This window comes from Panulirus ornatus, chromosome 3, assembly GCF_036320965.1.
Source record: "Panulirus ornatus isolate Po-2019 chromosome 3, ASM3632096v1, whole genome shotgun sequence".
Taxonomy (NCBI): domain Eukaryota; kingdom Metazoa; phylum Arthropoda; class Malacostraca; order Decapoda; family Palinuridae; genus Panulirus; species Panulirus ornatus.
Window position 1 is genome coordinate 10392910 of NC_092226.1, and position 18830 is coordinate 10411739.

General features: G+C 42.4%; 1 protein-coding gene across 1 annotated transcript in view; it reads right to left on the minus strand.

Annotated features, from left to right (window-relative positions):
• Window positions 1-1511: 1511 nt before the first annotated feature.
• The window catches only part of LOC139760379 (uncharacterized), a 34050-nt gene continuing 16731 nt past the window's right edge, over window positions 1512-18830 (minus strand). The window contains exons 2-3 of the mRNA XM_071683487.1: window positions 8504-8567; window positions 1512-5134 (exon numbers count right to left, since the gene is read on the minus strand). Coding sequence (XP_071539588.1) covers window positions 4872-5134; window positions 8504-8567 — 327 coding nt within the window. The 3' untranslated portion in view covers window positions 1512-4871. The remainder of the gene's footprint in view (window positions 5135-8503; window positions 8568-18830) is intronic.

An 18830-nucleotide genomic window follows, 5' to 3' on the forward strand; every position in this document is an offset into this window, starting at 1 on the left:
CATCCTCGATAAAAACTTTTCACTGCTTCTAACAACTTGCCTCCCACACCATATATTCTTAATACCTTCCACAGAGCATCTCTATCAACTCTTATCATATGCTCTCTCCAGATCCATAAATGCTACATACAAATCCATTTGCTTTTCTAAGTATTTCTCACATACATTCTTCAAAGCAAACACCTGATCCACACATCCTCTACCACTTCTGAAACCACACTGCTCTTCCCCAATATATATATATATATATTATATATATATATATATGTATATATATATATATATATATATATATATATATATATATATATATATATATATATATATATATATATATATGTATATATATTTGCTTTGTCGCTGTCTCCCGCGTTTGCGAGGTAGCGCAAGGAAACAGACGAAAGAAATGGCCCAACCCACCCCATACACATGTATATACATACGTCCACACACGCAAATATACATACCTACACTGCTTTCCATGGTTCACCCCAGACGCTTCACATGCCCTGATTCAATCCACTGACAGCACGTCAACCCCGGTATACCACATCGATCCAATTCACTCTATTCCTTGCCCTCCTTTCACCCTCCTGCATGTTCAGGCCCCGATCACACAAAATCTTTTTCACTCCATCTTTCCACCTCCAATTTGGTCTCCCACTTCTCCTCGTTCCCTCCACCTCCGACACATATATCCTCATGGTCAATCTTTCATCACTCATTCTCTCCATGTGACCACATCATTTCAAAACACCCTCTTCTGCTCTCTCAACCACGCTCTTTTTATTTCCACACATCTCTCTTACCCTTACGTTACTTACTCGATCAAACCACCTCACACCACACATTGTCCTCAAACATCTCATTTCCAGCACATCCATCCTCCTGCGCACAACTCTATCCATAGCCCACGCCTCGCAACCATACAACATTGTTGGAACCACTATTCCTTCAAACATACCCATTTTTGGCTTTCCGAGATAATGTTCTCGACTTCCACACATTCTTCAAGGCTCCCAGGATTTTCGCCCCCTCCCCCACCCTATGATCTACTTCCGCTTCCATGGTTCCATCCGCTGCCAGATCCACTCCCAGATATCTAAAACACTTCACTTCCTCCAGTTTTTCTCCATTCAAACTTACCTCCCAATTGACTTGACCCTCAACCCTACTGTACCTAATTACCTTGCTCTTATTCACATTTACTCTTAACTTTCTTTTTTCACACACTTTACCAAACTCAGTCACCAGCTTCTGCAGTTTCTCACATGAATCAGCCACCAGCGCTGTATCATCAGCGAACAACAACTGACTTACTTCCCAAGCTCTCTCATCCCCAACAGACTTCATACTTGCCCCTCTTTCCAAAACTCTTGCATTTACCTCCCTAACAACCCCATCCATAAACAAATTAAACAACCATGGAGACATCACACACCCCTGCCGCAATATATATATGTATATAGATATATGTATTGATTTATTGTATTACGAAGTGTCTAGAAGGGTTCAAGGAAACATTTTTTTTTCGTTTTATTTATTAATACAATGTAATGTGTCAAAACTTTCAGAATCGATTATATTCAGTTTTGACATAGAGCTGTAAACCATGAAAATACATTGATATACTTTCCTACCCAAATTAGCTGAAACTCATACCCAAACATCAGTTTTTACAAACTTCTTTACCCTAATTACATTAGAATGCCTCTAATGACCTATCATTATTGATATTTTCCCAGAAGTGATATATATTGTGTTCATGAATAAAAAAGCAATTATGATTTTAATTTATGCATTTCATGTTGGCCATTATTAATCGACTCTGTCAATATGAACCAAGTGTTGAAATGTTTCTTGTGTATAGGTGTTCTCGGGGGCATTTCTGACGCAATGCAAGGCTCACATGTACAATAGATTCAGTTCCTACCTGGTCAGAACCAAGAATAACCACTTTGTGGGTATAACATCACAGGTTATCACTGATAAGACTCATGTTCAAAGTGGCCAAACACACGTAGATGCTTACCTCTTATCAATATGCTTGCCATCATGTCGGTGATCTCTGAATATTAAGAACACAGGTCTCAAACAATATGCTATCTTAGATGATAGGCTAGCTTTAAGACATTATTCTATTCTATTATACTTTGTCGCTGTCTCCCGCGTTAGCGAGGTAGCGCAAGGAAACAGGCGAAAGAATGGCCCAACCCACCCACATACACATGTATATACATACACGTCCACACACGCACATATACATACCTATACATCTCAACGTATATATATATATATATATATATATATATATATATATATATATATATATATATATATATATATATATATATATATATATTATTTATTTATTTATTTATTTATTTTATTTTGCTTTGTCGCTGTCTCCCGCGTTTGCGAGGTAGCGCAAGGTTACAGACGAAAGAAATGGCCCAACCCACCCCCATACACAATGTATACACACACACACACGTCCACACACGCAAATATACATACCTATACATCTCAATGTACACATATATATACATACACAGACACATACATATATACCCATGCACACAATTCACACTGTCTGCCCCCATTCACTCCCATCGCCACCTCGCCACACATGGAATACCATCCCCCTCCCCCCTCATGTGTGCGAGGCAGCACTAGGAAAGGACAACAAAGGCCCCATTCGTTCACACTCAGTCTCTAGCTGCCACGCAATAATGCCCGAAACCACAGCTCCCTTTCCACATCCAGGCCCCACACAACTTTCCATGGTTTACCCCAGAAGCTTCACCTGCCCTGATTCAATCCACTGACAACACGTCAACCCCGGTATACCACATCGATCCAATTCACTCTATTCCTTGCCCTCCTTTCACCCTCCTGCATGTTCAGGCCCCGATCACACAAAATCTTTTTCACTCCATCTTTCCACCTCCAATTTGGTCTCCCACTTCTCCTCGTTCCCTCCACCTCCGACACATATACCCTCTTGGTCAATCTTTCCCGCACTCATTCTCTCCATGTGCCCAAACCATTTCAAAACACCCTCTTCTGCTCTCTCAACCACACTCTTTTTATTACCACACATCTCTCTTACCCTTACGTTACTTACTCGATCAAACCACCTCACACCACACATTGTCCTCAAACATCTCATTTCCAGCACGTCCACCCTCCTGCGCACAACTCTATCTATAGCCCACGCCTCGCAACCATATAACATTGCTGGAACCACTAATCCTTCAAACCTACCCATTTTTGCTTTCCGAAGATAACGTTCTCGACTACCACACATTCTTCAACGCTCCCAGAACTTTCGCCCCCTCCCCACCCAATGATTCACTTTAAAATAGTAGTTAGATATATTTTATCACAAGTACCACACGTACCTCAAATGCAATCATAGGTATATCATTGGTGTTCCTACATTTACATTATTAATGCATTTCGTGTGATTATGCAAGCTTAACAGAGGTGGTACTACAATACCATAATGAATAGCACGAAATTTTCGAACATTGTGGTGCCTTTCTATTATAGATGAAAATTCATAAAAGGCTAGGCTTGGCATAAATGGTTTTACACTCATAAATAAACTAAATATCAAAACTAGACTAAACTTAACATAGATGGCATTACATTGTCATTATAAATGAATGACGCATCTAATTAAGACTTATAAGAGGTGCTTCAGTCATAAAACAATTTTCATTTGATAAGCTTATCTCAACGCTGGTCTCTTTATCAAAATAAATGGCTTAGTATGCTGAGGCAAAGTCTGCTCTCGATACTTTTTACTTGGTAGATATACACTCATAGATGAATCTATGTCCTTGAAAATCATGTGAGGAGAGGCAGTGGGGTTTTTCAGACGGGGGATAAAAAAAAGAGATAGATAAAGTTTATCATCTAACTCCACGTTAGGTACAGCACTGAAAATAGATCCAACGCAAGGGGTGTTTGTAATACGATGAATAGTTCATTTTCCAGTTTTCTAATGGTAACATAGAAGACTTCCCTTATGATTATCGTACATGTTAACGACCTGGACCAATTTCAGAGCTTCGAGGTAAACTGTTTTATTTTTCAGATGCTTTACTGGTTCAACGATTTTGTGTTACTCTCCTGTATTCTGAGTGTTGTGAGGTCGAACTGTGTATGTGCCAAATCAATTCTATATTCTGAACTTTACCCAAGTTTCGGACCCTCGTGTAGTTTAAGGTCCGGGGTCAGGATAGCGACAGATAGGGGGGAAAATGTGTTAGATGAATACTATCCACCAGTCACCATGATACGAATCGTCTGCACGTAATCTAATCGTCTGCACGTAATCTAATCGTCTGCACGTAATCTAATCGCCTGCAATAAAATCCTTTGAAGTCTTCGGCTGGTGAAGTGTTTGCGATTATAAACATCCCGCGACTAAACCAGGGAAGGTGGGAAATTGGCTTGAGAACAAGAACATCACCTGAAACAGACTGTGGGTATTTTTGATTCACTGTAATTCTAAGGACAGCGAAGGAAGTGCTGTATTCCAAATGATAATAATCATTAGAACAAAACTTGTACTGTTAGTGGTATAATGATCAATTCTGGCGAAAGGGACTGACTGGGTCCCATTGGCGATGCTCCCGCAAGGAGAGAGAGAGACATGAGATAGCGGCTCAATGTGAGCAATATCATTCTTATCCATGAGTGAGTAAGGCACTCCCTTGAGTAATGGGATCCTATCTCATGAGGTAAAGAAAAAAAAAAAACACATTTTGCTATTGCAACCGCCCACAACAACGGCGAAGAGCTGGGACAACTACATAACTATACAGTAATAGTTGTGTGTGTGTGTGTGTGTGAAGCTCCTATCCGGGACTGCTGTCTTTTTCATATACGACTGCCCCAGGCAGCATCCAATAGAGCTCGTCTATGCTCTTTGGGCAGACAGATCCCCTCTGCTCGGCTAAGCGTCCCGCCAGGCCAGACCTGATCTTCTCCCCAGCCGGGTGGAGATTCAGGACCTGCACGTCGTTGGTGTCCTTCGATTCGGATCCCATGAAGGGACGTTGTAGGTGCTGAAGGTGGTGGTGGTGGTGGTGTTCTTCGACCCGTCGTCGTACGTCTGGCACTGTGGACAGAAGACGAATGTGTGAGGGTGGGTGGGGACAAGGGTTAAGGGGGGGCGCTCTTCTTGGGGGAGGGGTTGGGGGGGGGGGGGAGAGAAATGAGACGCAGTTATTTCACGCGAGTGGAGGGACGGAGGAGTGACAGAGTGGAGGGAGGGAGGAGTGACAGAGTGGAGGGAGGGAGGAGTGACAGAGTGGAGGGAGGGAGCGTCTCAGAGCGGTGGGGTGAGGGGTGGGGGGTTATCATAGTAACGCTCAAAAATGCAACGTTAGGCGAATTATACGGAGTTTAATGTCATCGGTCATTGATACCATTATGCAAATGCCTCTTCAGGATGACGATGTAGATGTGTCACCACACTCGCACAGGAAGAACAATGTAGATGTGTCACCACACTCGCACAGGAAGAACAATGTAGATGTGTCATCACACTCGCACAGGAAGAACAATGTGGATGTGTCATCACACTCGCACATGAAGAACAATGTAGATGTGTCATCACATTCGCACAGGAAGAACAATGTAGATGTGTCACCACACTCGCACAGGAAGAACAATGTGGATGTGTCATCACACTCGCACATGAAGAACAATGTAGATGTGTCATCACATTCGCACAGGAAGAACAATGTAGATGTGTCACCACACTCGCACAGGAAGAACAATGTAGATGTGTCATCACACTCGCACAGGAAGAACAATGTAGATGTGTCACCACACTCGCACAGGAAGAACAATGTAGATGTGTCATCACACTCGCACAGGAAGAACACTGTAGATGTGTCATCACACTCGCACGGGTATTTCTCCTTACACACAGTGTAGAAAATTAACTACTGATTTCTTTGCACATCACATACACTTTTACGAATTCTTTTGCAGATCACTCCACACGCTTAGATGTCGACACAGACGAACGTATATATATATATATATATATATATATATATATATATATATATATATATATATATATATATATATATATATATACATATATATATATATATATATATATATATATATATATTTTTTTTTTTTTTCTTGCTTTGTCGCTGTCTCCCGCGTTTGCGAGGTAGCGCAAGGAAACAGACGAAAGAAATGGCCCAACCCACCCCCATACACATGTATATACATACGTCCACACACGCAAATATACATACCTACACAGCTTTCCATGGTTTACCCCAGACGCTTCACATGCCCTGATTCAATCCACTGACAGCACGTCAACCCCGGTATACCACATCGATCCAATTCACTCTATTCCTTGCCCTCCTTTCACCCTCCTGCATGTTCAGGCCCCGATCACACAAAATCTTTTTCACTCCATCTTTCCACCTCCAATTTGGTCTCCCACTTCTCGTTCCCTCCACCTCCGACACATATATCCTCTTGGTCAATCTTTCCTCACTCATTCTCTCCATGTGCCCAAACCATTTCAAAACACCCTCTTCTGTTCTCTCAACCACGCTCTTTTTATTTCCACACATCTCTCTTACCCTTACGTTACTTACCCGATCAAACCACCTCACACCACACATTGTCCTCAAACATCTCATTTCCAGCACATCCATCCTCCTGCGCACAACTCTATTCATAGCCCACGCCTCGCAACCATACAACATTGTTGGAACCACTATTCCTTCAAACATACCCATTTTTGCTTTCCGAGATAATGTTCTCGACTTCCACACATTCTTCAAGGCTCCCAGGATTTTCGCCCCCTCCCCCACCCTATGATCCACTTCCGCTTCCATGGTTCCATCCGCTGCCAGATCCACTCCCAGATATCTAAAATACTTTACTTCCTCCAGTTTTTCTCCATTCAAACTTACCTCCCAATTGACTTGACCCTCAACCCTACTGTACCTAATTACCTTGCTCTTATTCACATTTACTCTTAACTTTCTTCTTTCACACACTTTACCAGCTTCTGCAGTTTCTCACATGAATCAGCCACCAGCTCTGTATCATCAGCGAACAACAACTGACTCACTTCCCAAGCTCTCTCATCCCCAACAGACTTCATACTTGCCCCTCTTTCCAAAACTCTTGCATTCACCTCCCTAACAACCCCATCCATAAACAAATTAAACAACCATGGAGACATCACACACCCCTGCCGCAAACCTACATTCACTGAGAACCAATCACTTTCCTCTCTTCCTACACGTACACATGCCTTACATCCTCGATAAAAGCTTTTCACTGCTTCTAACAACTTGCCTCCCACACCATATATATATATATATATATATATATATATATATATATATATATATATATATATATATATATATATATATGAGTGCAGTAGAAGGGATTGAAGTTTGTAATCTTTCGTGCCCTGTGGTGGTCGTGGTGTTGGTGGCGGTGATAACTGTGGTAGAGTTTTGTTTGCCGTGGTGGTGATGGTGGTGGTGGCGAATTGTGGTAATGTTGGTGATTTATGACGATGGTTAAAGCGTTACTGTTGTTAAGGGGCATTGTTCAATAAATTGGTGGTGATAATAGTGGTGGGGTAGTAGTGGTGGTGGTGATTGAGAGCGGCTAATGCTGGTGGTGTGTGTGTGTGTGTGTGTGGGAGGTGGTATGTGTGTGTATGTGGGTGTGACAGGTGGTGGTGTTAGTGGTGGCCATGTTTGGGGACTCGGTATCTTGTCAATATGGCGATGAATATTTGATGCCTGCTGCCTGACATTCGGCGTCCGAGTTTGGAAATGGGATCTAATTTGCAAACAGGTACTGAGAAATACCACAACAGTCCACCGGTCATTAAGCAGGTCACGGGGTCACATCCCAGCTATGAAACAGTACACAGGTCACACTTCGCTATACAGTTTACGGGACACACAGCTCAGCCGACAGGTCACCACAACTCAGTGACGATCGAAGGATTACGGATCGGTTGTCACAGGTAACAAAGTCAATGGATAGTCTCAATGGAATTCTCACTCAACACGTTACAGGTCAGATACCTCCAGGACACAGGTCAGTAGGGAAGTTACCACTCGGTGTGTACGGGTCACAGATATGACCTCAGGCTTAAGACAGGCTATAGTCGCAGGTCACCACACAGTCTCAGACTAGGTCATGGCCCGTCTTCTTTTAGCAAAATTGACAGGTCACGTCTCAAGTAAGTTGACAGGTAGACAGGCCAGTCAACTGATTACTTCTCAGGTAATATCCCACTTCGAGTCAGTGGAGGTCAGGTTAGTCGAATAGCCTAAGGTCATTTCGCACCCCAGTTCAGAACATGTACGTTAACTTTCAATTTTGGTCATAGAATATCATAGTTTAGGCCATAGGTCATGAGATCAGGCTAATCCCCAGGTCATAAGATCAGGTCAAAGGTCGGGCCACTCACCTGGACTGTCTGCTAGACGCATGACGGTGGCAGGGCGATGGTGATGCGCGCTGGTCAGAAAGCCCTGCAATGATAACATAGTTATCGTGTGATTAAGAACCCACTTTTGTACATGCATTTCTTTTGGGAGGTTCCGAGTCTTTGAATATATTAGCTCGTACACACTTTAATTCAGGGGTCCCTTAACTTATACATGTGTCTGTGAGAGTTTCCAGACAGTGTTCATAAATGAGTTACAACCCCATTTCGTATATACTTTAATTAGGGGCTCCCGTCTATGATTTAAGGGCTTCAGCTTATACAGATTTGAATAAGGTCCCAAACCTATACGTATATATTTGAATAAGGAGCATAACCTATACGGGTTTGAGTTAGGGTCCAAACCTATGCATATTTGAGTTGGGGCTCGAACCCATACATATTTGAGGCTATATAAACTTTGGAGTTAAGGCTCGAACCCATACATATTTGAGTCTATACATGCTTCAGTTAAGGCCCCATAGTGTACAAATTGGACTTTGAGCTCCAACCTATGTATATTTGAGTAAGAGCCCTACTACTATACATGTTTAAGTTAAGGTCCCAACCTATACATATTTGAGTGAGGGCTCCAGCCTCTACATACTCAAATGAGGTACCAGTCTATACATTTCTGAGAGAAGGGTTCCACCCTATGTATACATTATGTTTTGGTTATTGGTCCCTACTTTGTGTGCGCATTTAGAAGGACGATCCGCCTTACTCATAAATTAATCAGGATCCCATTCTATATATGTTTTGTAAGGGTTGCTAACCTGGACATGTAGAGCCTGAGAACCACCATCTCTTATGCTAGGAAGCAAGTTAGGAGAACTTAATAAGGTGGGGGGGGGTTAGAGTTATTGCAATCCCTCTTGGTAAATGTGAAGATACAGTAACGATGGCTGATATGGCATTTTTGGGTTACGTCAGTCGAAGGTGAGATGATGATAATGTATTGGACACTAGTGTAATAGGAGGCTTCAGTAGAAAGGAAGGACTGATTGACTCATGTCTAATTGATCTGTTTATAACTTAGCATCAAATCTTTTGGTCTTATATTTACCTTAAGTAGACGAGGAGGAGGTGGAAAGGTTAGAACGTTCTCTCCCCATATATATATATATATATATATATATATATATATATATATATATATATATATATATATATATATATATATATTTCTTTTTTTTTTTTGCTTTGTCGCTGTCTCCCGCGTTTGCGAGGTAGCGCAAGGAAACAGACGAAAGAAATGGCCCAACCTACCCCCATACACATGTATATACATACGTCCACACACGCAAAATATACATACCTACACAGCTTTCCATGGTTTACCCCAGACGCTTCACATGCCCCGATTCAATCCATTGACAGCACGTCAACCCCGGTATACCACATCGCTCCACTTCACTCTATTCCTTGCCCTCCTTTCACCCTCCTGCATGTTCAGGTCCCGATCACACAAAATCTTTTTCACTCCATCTTTCCACCTCCAATTTGGTCTCCCTCTTCTCCTCGTTCCCTCCACCTCCGACACATATATCCTCTTGGTCAATCTTTCCTCACTCATTCTCTCCATGTGCCCAAACCATTTCAAAACACCCTCTTCTGCTCTCTCAACCACGCTCTTTTTATTTCCACACATCTCTCTTACCCTCACGTTACTCACTCGATCAAACCACCTCACACCACACATTGTCCTCAAACATCTCATTTCCAGCACATCCATCCTCCTGCGCACAACTCTATCCATAGCCCACGCCTCGCAACCATACAACATTGTTGGAACCACTATTCCTTCAAACATACCCATTTTTGCTTTCCGAGATAATGTTCTCGACTTCCACACATTCTTCAAGGCCCCCAGAATTTTCGCCCCCTCCCCCACCCTATTATCCACTTCCGCTTCCATGGTTCCATCCGCTGCCAGATCCACTCCCAGATATTTAAAACACTTCACTTCCTCCAGTTTTTCTCCATTCGAACTCACCTCCCAATTGACTTGACCCTCAACCCTACTGTACCTAATAACCTTGCTCTTATTCACATTTACTCTTAACTTTCTTCTTCCACACACTTTACCAAACTCAGTCACCAGCTTCTGCAGTTTCTCACATGAATCAGCCACCAGCGCTGTATCATCAGCGAACAACAACTGACTCACTTCCCAAGCTCTCTCATCCCCAACAGACTTCATACTTGCCCCTCTTTCCAAAACTCTTGCATTTACCTCCCTAACAACCCTATCCATAAACAAATTAAACAAACATGGAGACATCACACACCCCTGCCGCAAACCTACATTCACTGAGAACCAATCACTTTCCTCTCTTCCTACACGTACACATGCCTTACATCCTCGATAAAAACTTTTCACTGCTTCTAACAACTATCCTTCCACACCATATATTCTTAATACCTTCCACAGAGCATCTCTATCAACTCTATCATATGCCTTCTCCAGATCCATAAATGCTACATACAAATCCATTTGCTTTTCTAAGTATTTCTCACATACATTCTTCAAAGCAAACACCTGATCCACACATCCTCTACCACTTCTGAAACCACACTGCTCTTCCCCAATCTGATGCTCTGTACATGCCCACACCCTCTCAATCAATACCCTCCCATATAATTTACCAGGAATACTCAACAAACTTATACCTCTGTAATTTGAGCACTCACTCTTATCCCCTTTGCCTTTGTACAATGGCACTATGCACGCATTCCGCCAATCCTCAGGCACCTCACCATGAGTCATACATACATTAAATAACCTTACCAACCAGTCAACAATACAGTCACCCCCTTTTTTAATAAATTCCACTGCAATACCATCCAAACCTGCTGCCTTGCCGGCTTTCATCTTCCGCAAAGCTTTCACTACCTCTTCTCTGTTTACCAAATCATTTTCCCTAACCCTCTCACTTTGCACACCACCTCGACCAAAACACCCTATATCTGCCACTCTATCATCAAACACATTCAACAAACCTTCAAAATACTCACTCCATCTCCTTCTCACATCACCCCTACTTCTTATCACCTCCCCATTTGCGCCCTTCACTGAAGTTCCCATTTGCTCCCTTGTCTTACGCACTTTATTTACCTCCTTCCAGAACATCTTTTTATTCTCCCTAAAATTTAATGATACTCTCTCACCCCAACTCTCATTTGCCCTTTTTTTCACCTCTTGCACCTTTCTCTTGACCTCCTGTCTCTTTCTTTTATACATCTCCCACTCAATTGCATTTTTTCCCTGCAAAAATCGTCCAAATGCCTCTCTCTTCTCTTTCACTAATACTCTTACTTCTTCATCCCACCACTCACTACCCTTTCTAATCAACCCACCTCCCACTCTTCTCATGCCACAAGCATCTTTTGCGCAATCCATCACTGATTCCCTAAATACATCCCATTCCTCCCCCACTCCCCTTACCTCCATTGTTCTCACCTTTTTCCATTCTGTACTCAGTCTCTCCTGGTATATATATTTATATATTTATATATTTATTTATTAGGAGTTGGGTGAGAGAGTACCATTAAATTTTAGGGAAAATAAAAAGATGTTTTGGAAGGAGGTAAATAAAGTGCGGAAGACAAGAGAACAAATGGGAACATCGGTGAAGGGGCAAATGAGGAGGTAATAACAAGTAGTGGTGAAGTGAGAGGGCGTGAGTATATTGAAGGTTTGTTGAGTGTGTTTGATGATAGAGTGGCAGATATAGGATGTTTTGGTCGAAGTGGTGTGCCAAGTGAGAGGGTCAGGGAGAATGATTTGATAAACAGAGAAGAGGTAGTGAAAGCTTTGCGGAAGATGAAAGCCGGCAAGAGGGCGGGTTTGGATGGTATTGCTGTGGAGTTTATTAAAAAGGGGGATGACAGTGTTGTTGACTGGTTGGTGAGGATATTCAATGTATGTATGATTCATGGTGAAGTGCCGGAGGATTGGCGAAATGCGTGTATAGTGCCATTGTACAAAGGCAAAAGGGATAAAGGTGAGTGTTCAGATTACGGAGGTATAAGTTTGTTGAATATGGGAGGGTATTGATCGAGAGGGTCAAGGCATGTACAGAGCACCAGATTGGGGAGGAGCAGTGTGGTTTCAGAAGTGGTAGAGGATGTGTGGATCAGGTGTTTGCTTTGAAGAATGTATGTGAGAAATACTTAGACAAGCAGATTGATTTGTATGTAGCATTTATGGATCTGGAGAAGGCATATGATAGAGTTGATAGAGATGCTCTGTGGAAGGTATTAAGAGTATATGGTGTGAGAATTAAGTTGTTAAAAGCAGTGAAAAGTTTTTATCGAGGATGTAAGGCATGTGTACGTGTAGGAATAGAGGAAAGTGATTTGTTCTCAGTGAATGTCGGTTTGCGGCAGGGGTGTGTGATGTCTCTAAGGCTGTTTAATTTGTTTATGGATGGGGTTGTTAGGGAGGTGAATGCAAGAGTTTTGGAGAGAGGGGCAAGTATGCAGTCTGTTGTGGATGAGAGGGCTTGGGAAGTGAGTCAGTTGTTGTTCGTTGATGATACAGCGCTGGTGGCTGATTCGGGTGAGAAAGTGCAGAAGTTTGTGATTGAGTTTGGTAAAGTGTGTGAAAGAAGAAAGCTGAGAGTAATTGTGAATAAGAGCAAGGTTATTAGGTACAGTAGGGTTGAGGGTCAAGACAATTGGGAGGTAAGTTTGAAAGTAGAAAAACTGGAGGAAGAGAAATGTTTTGCAAATTTGGGAGTGGATGTAGCAGCGGATGGAACCATGGAAGTGAGTCACAGGGTGGGGGAGGGGGCAAAGGTTCTGGGAGCGTTGAAGAATGTGTGGGAGGCGAGAACGTTATCTCGGAGAGCAAAAATGGGTATGTTTAAAGGAATAGTGGTTCCAACAATTTTATATGGTTGTGAGGCATGGGCGATAGATAGGGTTTTGCGGAGGAGGGTGGATGTGTTAGAAATGAGATGTTTGAGGACAATATGTGGTGTAAGGTGATTTGATCGAGTAAGTAATGAAAGGGTAAGAGAGATGTAAGGTGATAAAAATAGTGTGGTTGAGAGAGCAGAAGAGGGTGTATTGAAATGGTTTGGTCACATGGAGAGAATGCGTGAGGAAAGATTAACCAAGAGGATATATGTGTCAGAGGTGGGGGGAACAATAAGTGGGAGACCAAATTGGAGGTGGAAGGATGGAGTGAAAAAGATTTTAAGTGATCGGGGCCTGAACATACAGGAGGGTGAAAGGCGTGCGAGGAATTGAGTGAATTGGAACGATGTGGTATGCCGGGGCACTGTCAGTGGATTGAACCAGGGCATGTGAAGCGTCTGGGGTAAACCATGGAAGGTTTTGTGGGGCCTGGATGTGAAAAGGGAGCTGTGGTTTCGGTGCATTACACATGACAGCTAGAGACAGACTTTGAACGAATGTGGCCTTTACTTTTTTTTCTTAGCGCTACCGTCCGCGCACGCGGGGGTAGGGTGCAACAAGCGAGGCACCACCACTGGGTTGGAATTGAACTCTTAAGACCGAGACGCGACGTGAGTGAAGATAATGACGAGGCAATGAGAATCGAGGACTGAAGGCCGAAACGCGACGTGATTGAAGATAATGACGAGGCAATGAGAAACGAGGACTGACGAAAGGAAGTTGAAGATATTCGATGATGGGGTGATGTAAGTGGCTGGTAAAGGAAGGCAGGAGGGAGGAGTAGATGTGTCAGAAAGGTGATTAAAGGTGGTGTATATCAGGACGAAGGGAAATGGAAGAAGAGGAGCTTTAAAGTGAGGAAAATAAGGAAGCAATGCATGCCAGCCTTTCCTAGATATAGAAAACGTTAGTGACCCACATAAACACGGTACGATCAGTTGGAGTGGCATGAGTGGCATCGCTAGGCGTAAACATAGAAGAGAATTTGGCGGTCTGTAATGATGGGGGCTTGAGGTTGGTGGCAAATAGGAACACAGCTCAGAACGAGCCACTACAAAAAGGCGAGACAATGGTACTCTCGTTTAACGTTCACAGATCAAATCAAAACAACGGCACGAAACGTGACGTAACGCCGCTCGACTCGCATGTGATAAAGTTTGCATTATTAATGGGGGTTCATAAAGCATTACTTAGTTTTATCTTTCTTCTGCACACTTTAATGGTGCTATGAAATCATAAGTTCTTGTATAAATAATGTTACAGAGTATCTATACAGTCTGCCGACTCCATATATTGTAGCGCATATTGCACCATTTGTTTTCTTCAGTTTCTCGATATGGAGTGGATAAGAGATGATAATCCTCATGTATATGTGTAGTCATGCTGACTTCTCGTATCTATTTTACGCTTTGGGAGGTAGTGCGAGTCAGGGTTACGATATCGTCTTCTGAGTTTTTTTTAGATCACTTCGCCGCTATCGATTTCAGAGCGCTCGACGGGACGACACTCTAAATACAAACGTTTTACAGTTGTTACCACGGAGGAGGATTAACACACGGCGTTCAAGACATTTGTCCCCGGCTTCGTACACTGCGCTCTTTTAAATCTAAGGTCTCCGTCACAAGTCAGCCATATTTAAACAAGTTGATATCTAGTACCTTAAGGGCTAGCATACTACTGGAATGTCAGAGGTAATAATGAGTGTGGCTTTTCCATAAGTAGATAGTAAGTTTCATACTTCGAATCGAAAGCGTCGGGTACCCTGTTGGTGACCATCTGGTGGCGAATGCAGGAACTCGAACTCCATTGAATAAACACAACGTAGAGGCGACCAGCTGGTGCAGGCATTTTTTTTTTTTTCGCTCCAACGCTTGCTTTGTTTGTGCAGGTTTATCAATATCGGTAGGTAATGAATTGCCGAGCTTTATAGTTTACTGCCATGCTGTCTGTGGAAATATTTTACTCTTAAAAAGGCAGGCTGCAGTGGAATTTCAAGCAGCTTTCAGATATTTGAGTGTAATTAGGTTCCTGATGGACGTTATCAGCGCGATACTGTACGGATTATAGACTTTATATATAGACTTGCAAATTCTAATAATCTCCGCTTTGCTCTTGGCTGGATGAGCAGGAATGATACCATTAATGATGAGGACGTAGCTTTGGAAAGGTTCAGGAAGACATTCCAAGTAGCAGGTGGAATAACGAACTGCTTCTTGATTTCCAAGAAAATAGCGCGCAAGAAGTTCAAAGCAGAGCAGCAATCAATATCATAAATATTGTAAATTTGTGTCAGATAAAGTGTTTGTCCAAGTAACCATCAGTTCATGAAAACAACAAAAATCAAACATTTTCTAACTTAGAAGCAAGAGTGTCACTAGCCAGTCAGTTAGTCCATTAATTACAGATTACAGTAGCTTAGTTCATGATAATTAAGCCATGGCGAGACTCGACATTTTTTTTCTTTCGGTCATTATTCATCAATAAAGACATAGCCATGTCCGGGATCCACTCCCATTGTTAGCGAATGGAAGTATTTTGCCACGTAATGACATATTCAAGATATACTGTCTATGTTAAAGTGGTCGTTGTCGTTTATGTAGATTTTTAGAAAACATCCGATAAAATCCCACATCAGAGGCTACAAGCAAGAGATAGATGATGTTATAAATGGTTCCTTTCGGTGGTTGGGGAGTTGGTCCATTGGCTGTTAACATAGAGTGGTTTGACGGGACAAGTGACGTACCACGGGGATTGGAAGAACCAAGTATGTAATGAGAGCGTTTATGGCCTTGGAATTATTTTCATCAACGGGAGGTGTTAAATGATCATTCGGGTGAATGTTAAAAAAATTGACTTTAACGCTCTCAATGAACCACTAGGAGCATGATATGTATATATATATATATATATATATATATATATATATATATATATATATATATATATATATATATATATATTATTTTACTTTAGTCGCTGTCTCCCGCCTTAGCAAGGTAGCGCAAGGAAACAGACGAAAGAATGTCCAACCCACCCACATAAACATGTATATACATACACGTCCACACACGCAAATATACATACCTATACATATCAACGTATACATATATATATACACACACAGACATATACATATATACACATGTACATAATTCATACTGTCTGCCTTTATTCATTTCCATCGCCACCCTGCCACATATGAAATAACAACCCCCTTCCCCCGCATGTGCGCGAGGTAGCGCTGGGTAAAGACAACAAAGGCCATATTCGTTCACTCTTAGTCTCTAGCTGTCATGTAATAATGCACCGAAACCACAGCTCCCTTTCCACATCCAGGACCCACAGAACTTTCCATGGTTTACCCCAGACGCTTCACATGCCCTGGTTCAATCCATTGACAGCACGTCGACCCTGGTATACCACATCGTTCCAATTCACTCTATTCCCCTATCACTCAAAATCTTTTTCACTCCATCTTTCCACCTCTAATTTGGTCTCCCACTTCTCCTCGTTCCCTCCACCTCTGACACATATATCCTCTTGGTCAATCTTTCCTCACTCATTCTCTCCATGTGACCAAACCACTTCAAAACACCCTCTTCTGCTCTCAACCACACTCCTTTTATTACCAAACATCTCTCTTACCCTATTATTACTTACTCGATCAAACCGCCTCACACCACATATTGTCCGCAAACATCTCATTTCCAGCACATCCATCCTCCTCCGCACAACACTATCTATAGCCCACACCTCGCAACCATATAACATTGTTGGAATCACTGTTTTTGCTTTCCGAGATAATGCTCTCCACTTGCAAACATTCTTCAACGCTCCCAGAACTTTCGCCCCCTCCCCCACCCTATGATTAACTTCCCCTTCCATGGTTCCTTCCGCTGTCAAATCAACTCCCAGATATCTAAAACACTTCACTTCCTCCAGTTTTTCTCCATTCAAACTTACCTCCCAGTTGACATGTCCCTGAACCCTACTGTACCTAATAACCTTGCTCTTATTCACATTTACTCTCAACTTTCTTCTTTCACACACTTTACCAATTCAGCCACCAGCTTCTGCAGTTTCTCACATGAATCAGCCACCAGCGCTGTATCATCAGCGAACAACAACTGACTGACTTCCCAGGCTCACTCATCCACAACAGACTGCATACTTGCCCCTCTTTCCAAAACTCTTGCATTCACCTCCCTAACAAACCCATTCATAAACAAATTAAACAACCATGGAGACATCACACGCCCCTGCCGCAAACCAACATTCACTGAGAACCAGTCACTTTCCTCTCTTCCTGCACGTACACATGCCTTACATCCTCGATAAAAACTTTTCACTGCTTTTAACAACTTGCCTCCCACACCATATATTCTTAGTACCTTCCACAGAGCATCTCTATCAACTCTATCATATGCCCTCTCCAGATCCATAAATGCTACATACAAATCCATTTGCTTTTCTAAGTATTTCTCACATACATTCTTGAAAACAAACCCCCGATCCACACATCCTCTACCACTACTGAAACCACACTGCTCTTCTCCAATCTGATACTCTGTACATGCCTTCACTCTCTCAATCAATACCCTCCCGTATAATTTCCCAGGAATACTCAACAATCTTGTACCTCTGTAATTTGAGCACTCACTTTAATCCCCTTTGCCTTTGTACAATGGCACTATGCAAGCATTCCGCCAATCCTCAGGCACCTCACCATGAGACAGACATACAATGAATAACCTTACCAACCAGTCAACAATACAGTCACCCCCTTTTTTAATTAGATTCCACTGCAGTACCATCCAAACCCGCTGCCTTGCCGGCTTTCATCTTCCGCAGAGCTTTTACTACCTCTTCTCTGTTTACCAAATCATTCTCCCTAACCCTCTCACTTTGCACACCACCTCGACCAAAACATATCTAGCACTCTATCATCAAACACATTCAACAGACCTTCAAAATACTCACTCCATCTCCTCACATCACCACTACTTATTATCACCTCCCCATTAGCCCCCTTCACTGAAGTTCCCATTTGCTCCCTTGTCTTACGCACTTTATTTACCTCCTTCCAAAACACCTTTTTATTCTCCCTAAAATTTAATGATACTCTCTCACCCCAGCTCTCATTTGCCCTCTTTTTCACCTCTTGCACCTTTCTCTTGACCTCCTGCCTCTTTCTTTTATACATCTCCCAGTCATTTGCATTATTTCCCTGCAAAAAGCGTCCAAATGCCTCTCTCTTCTCTTTCACTAATAATCTTACTTCTTCATCCCACCACTCACTAACCTTTCTAATCTGCCCACCTCCCACGCTTCTCATGCCGCAAGCATCTTTTGCGCAAGCCATCACTGCTTCCCTAAATACATC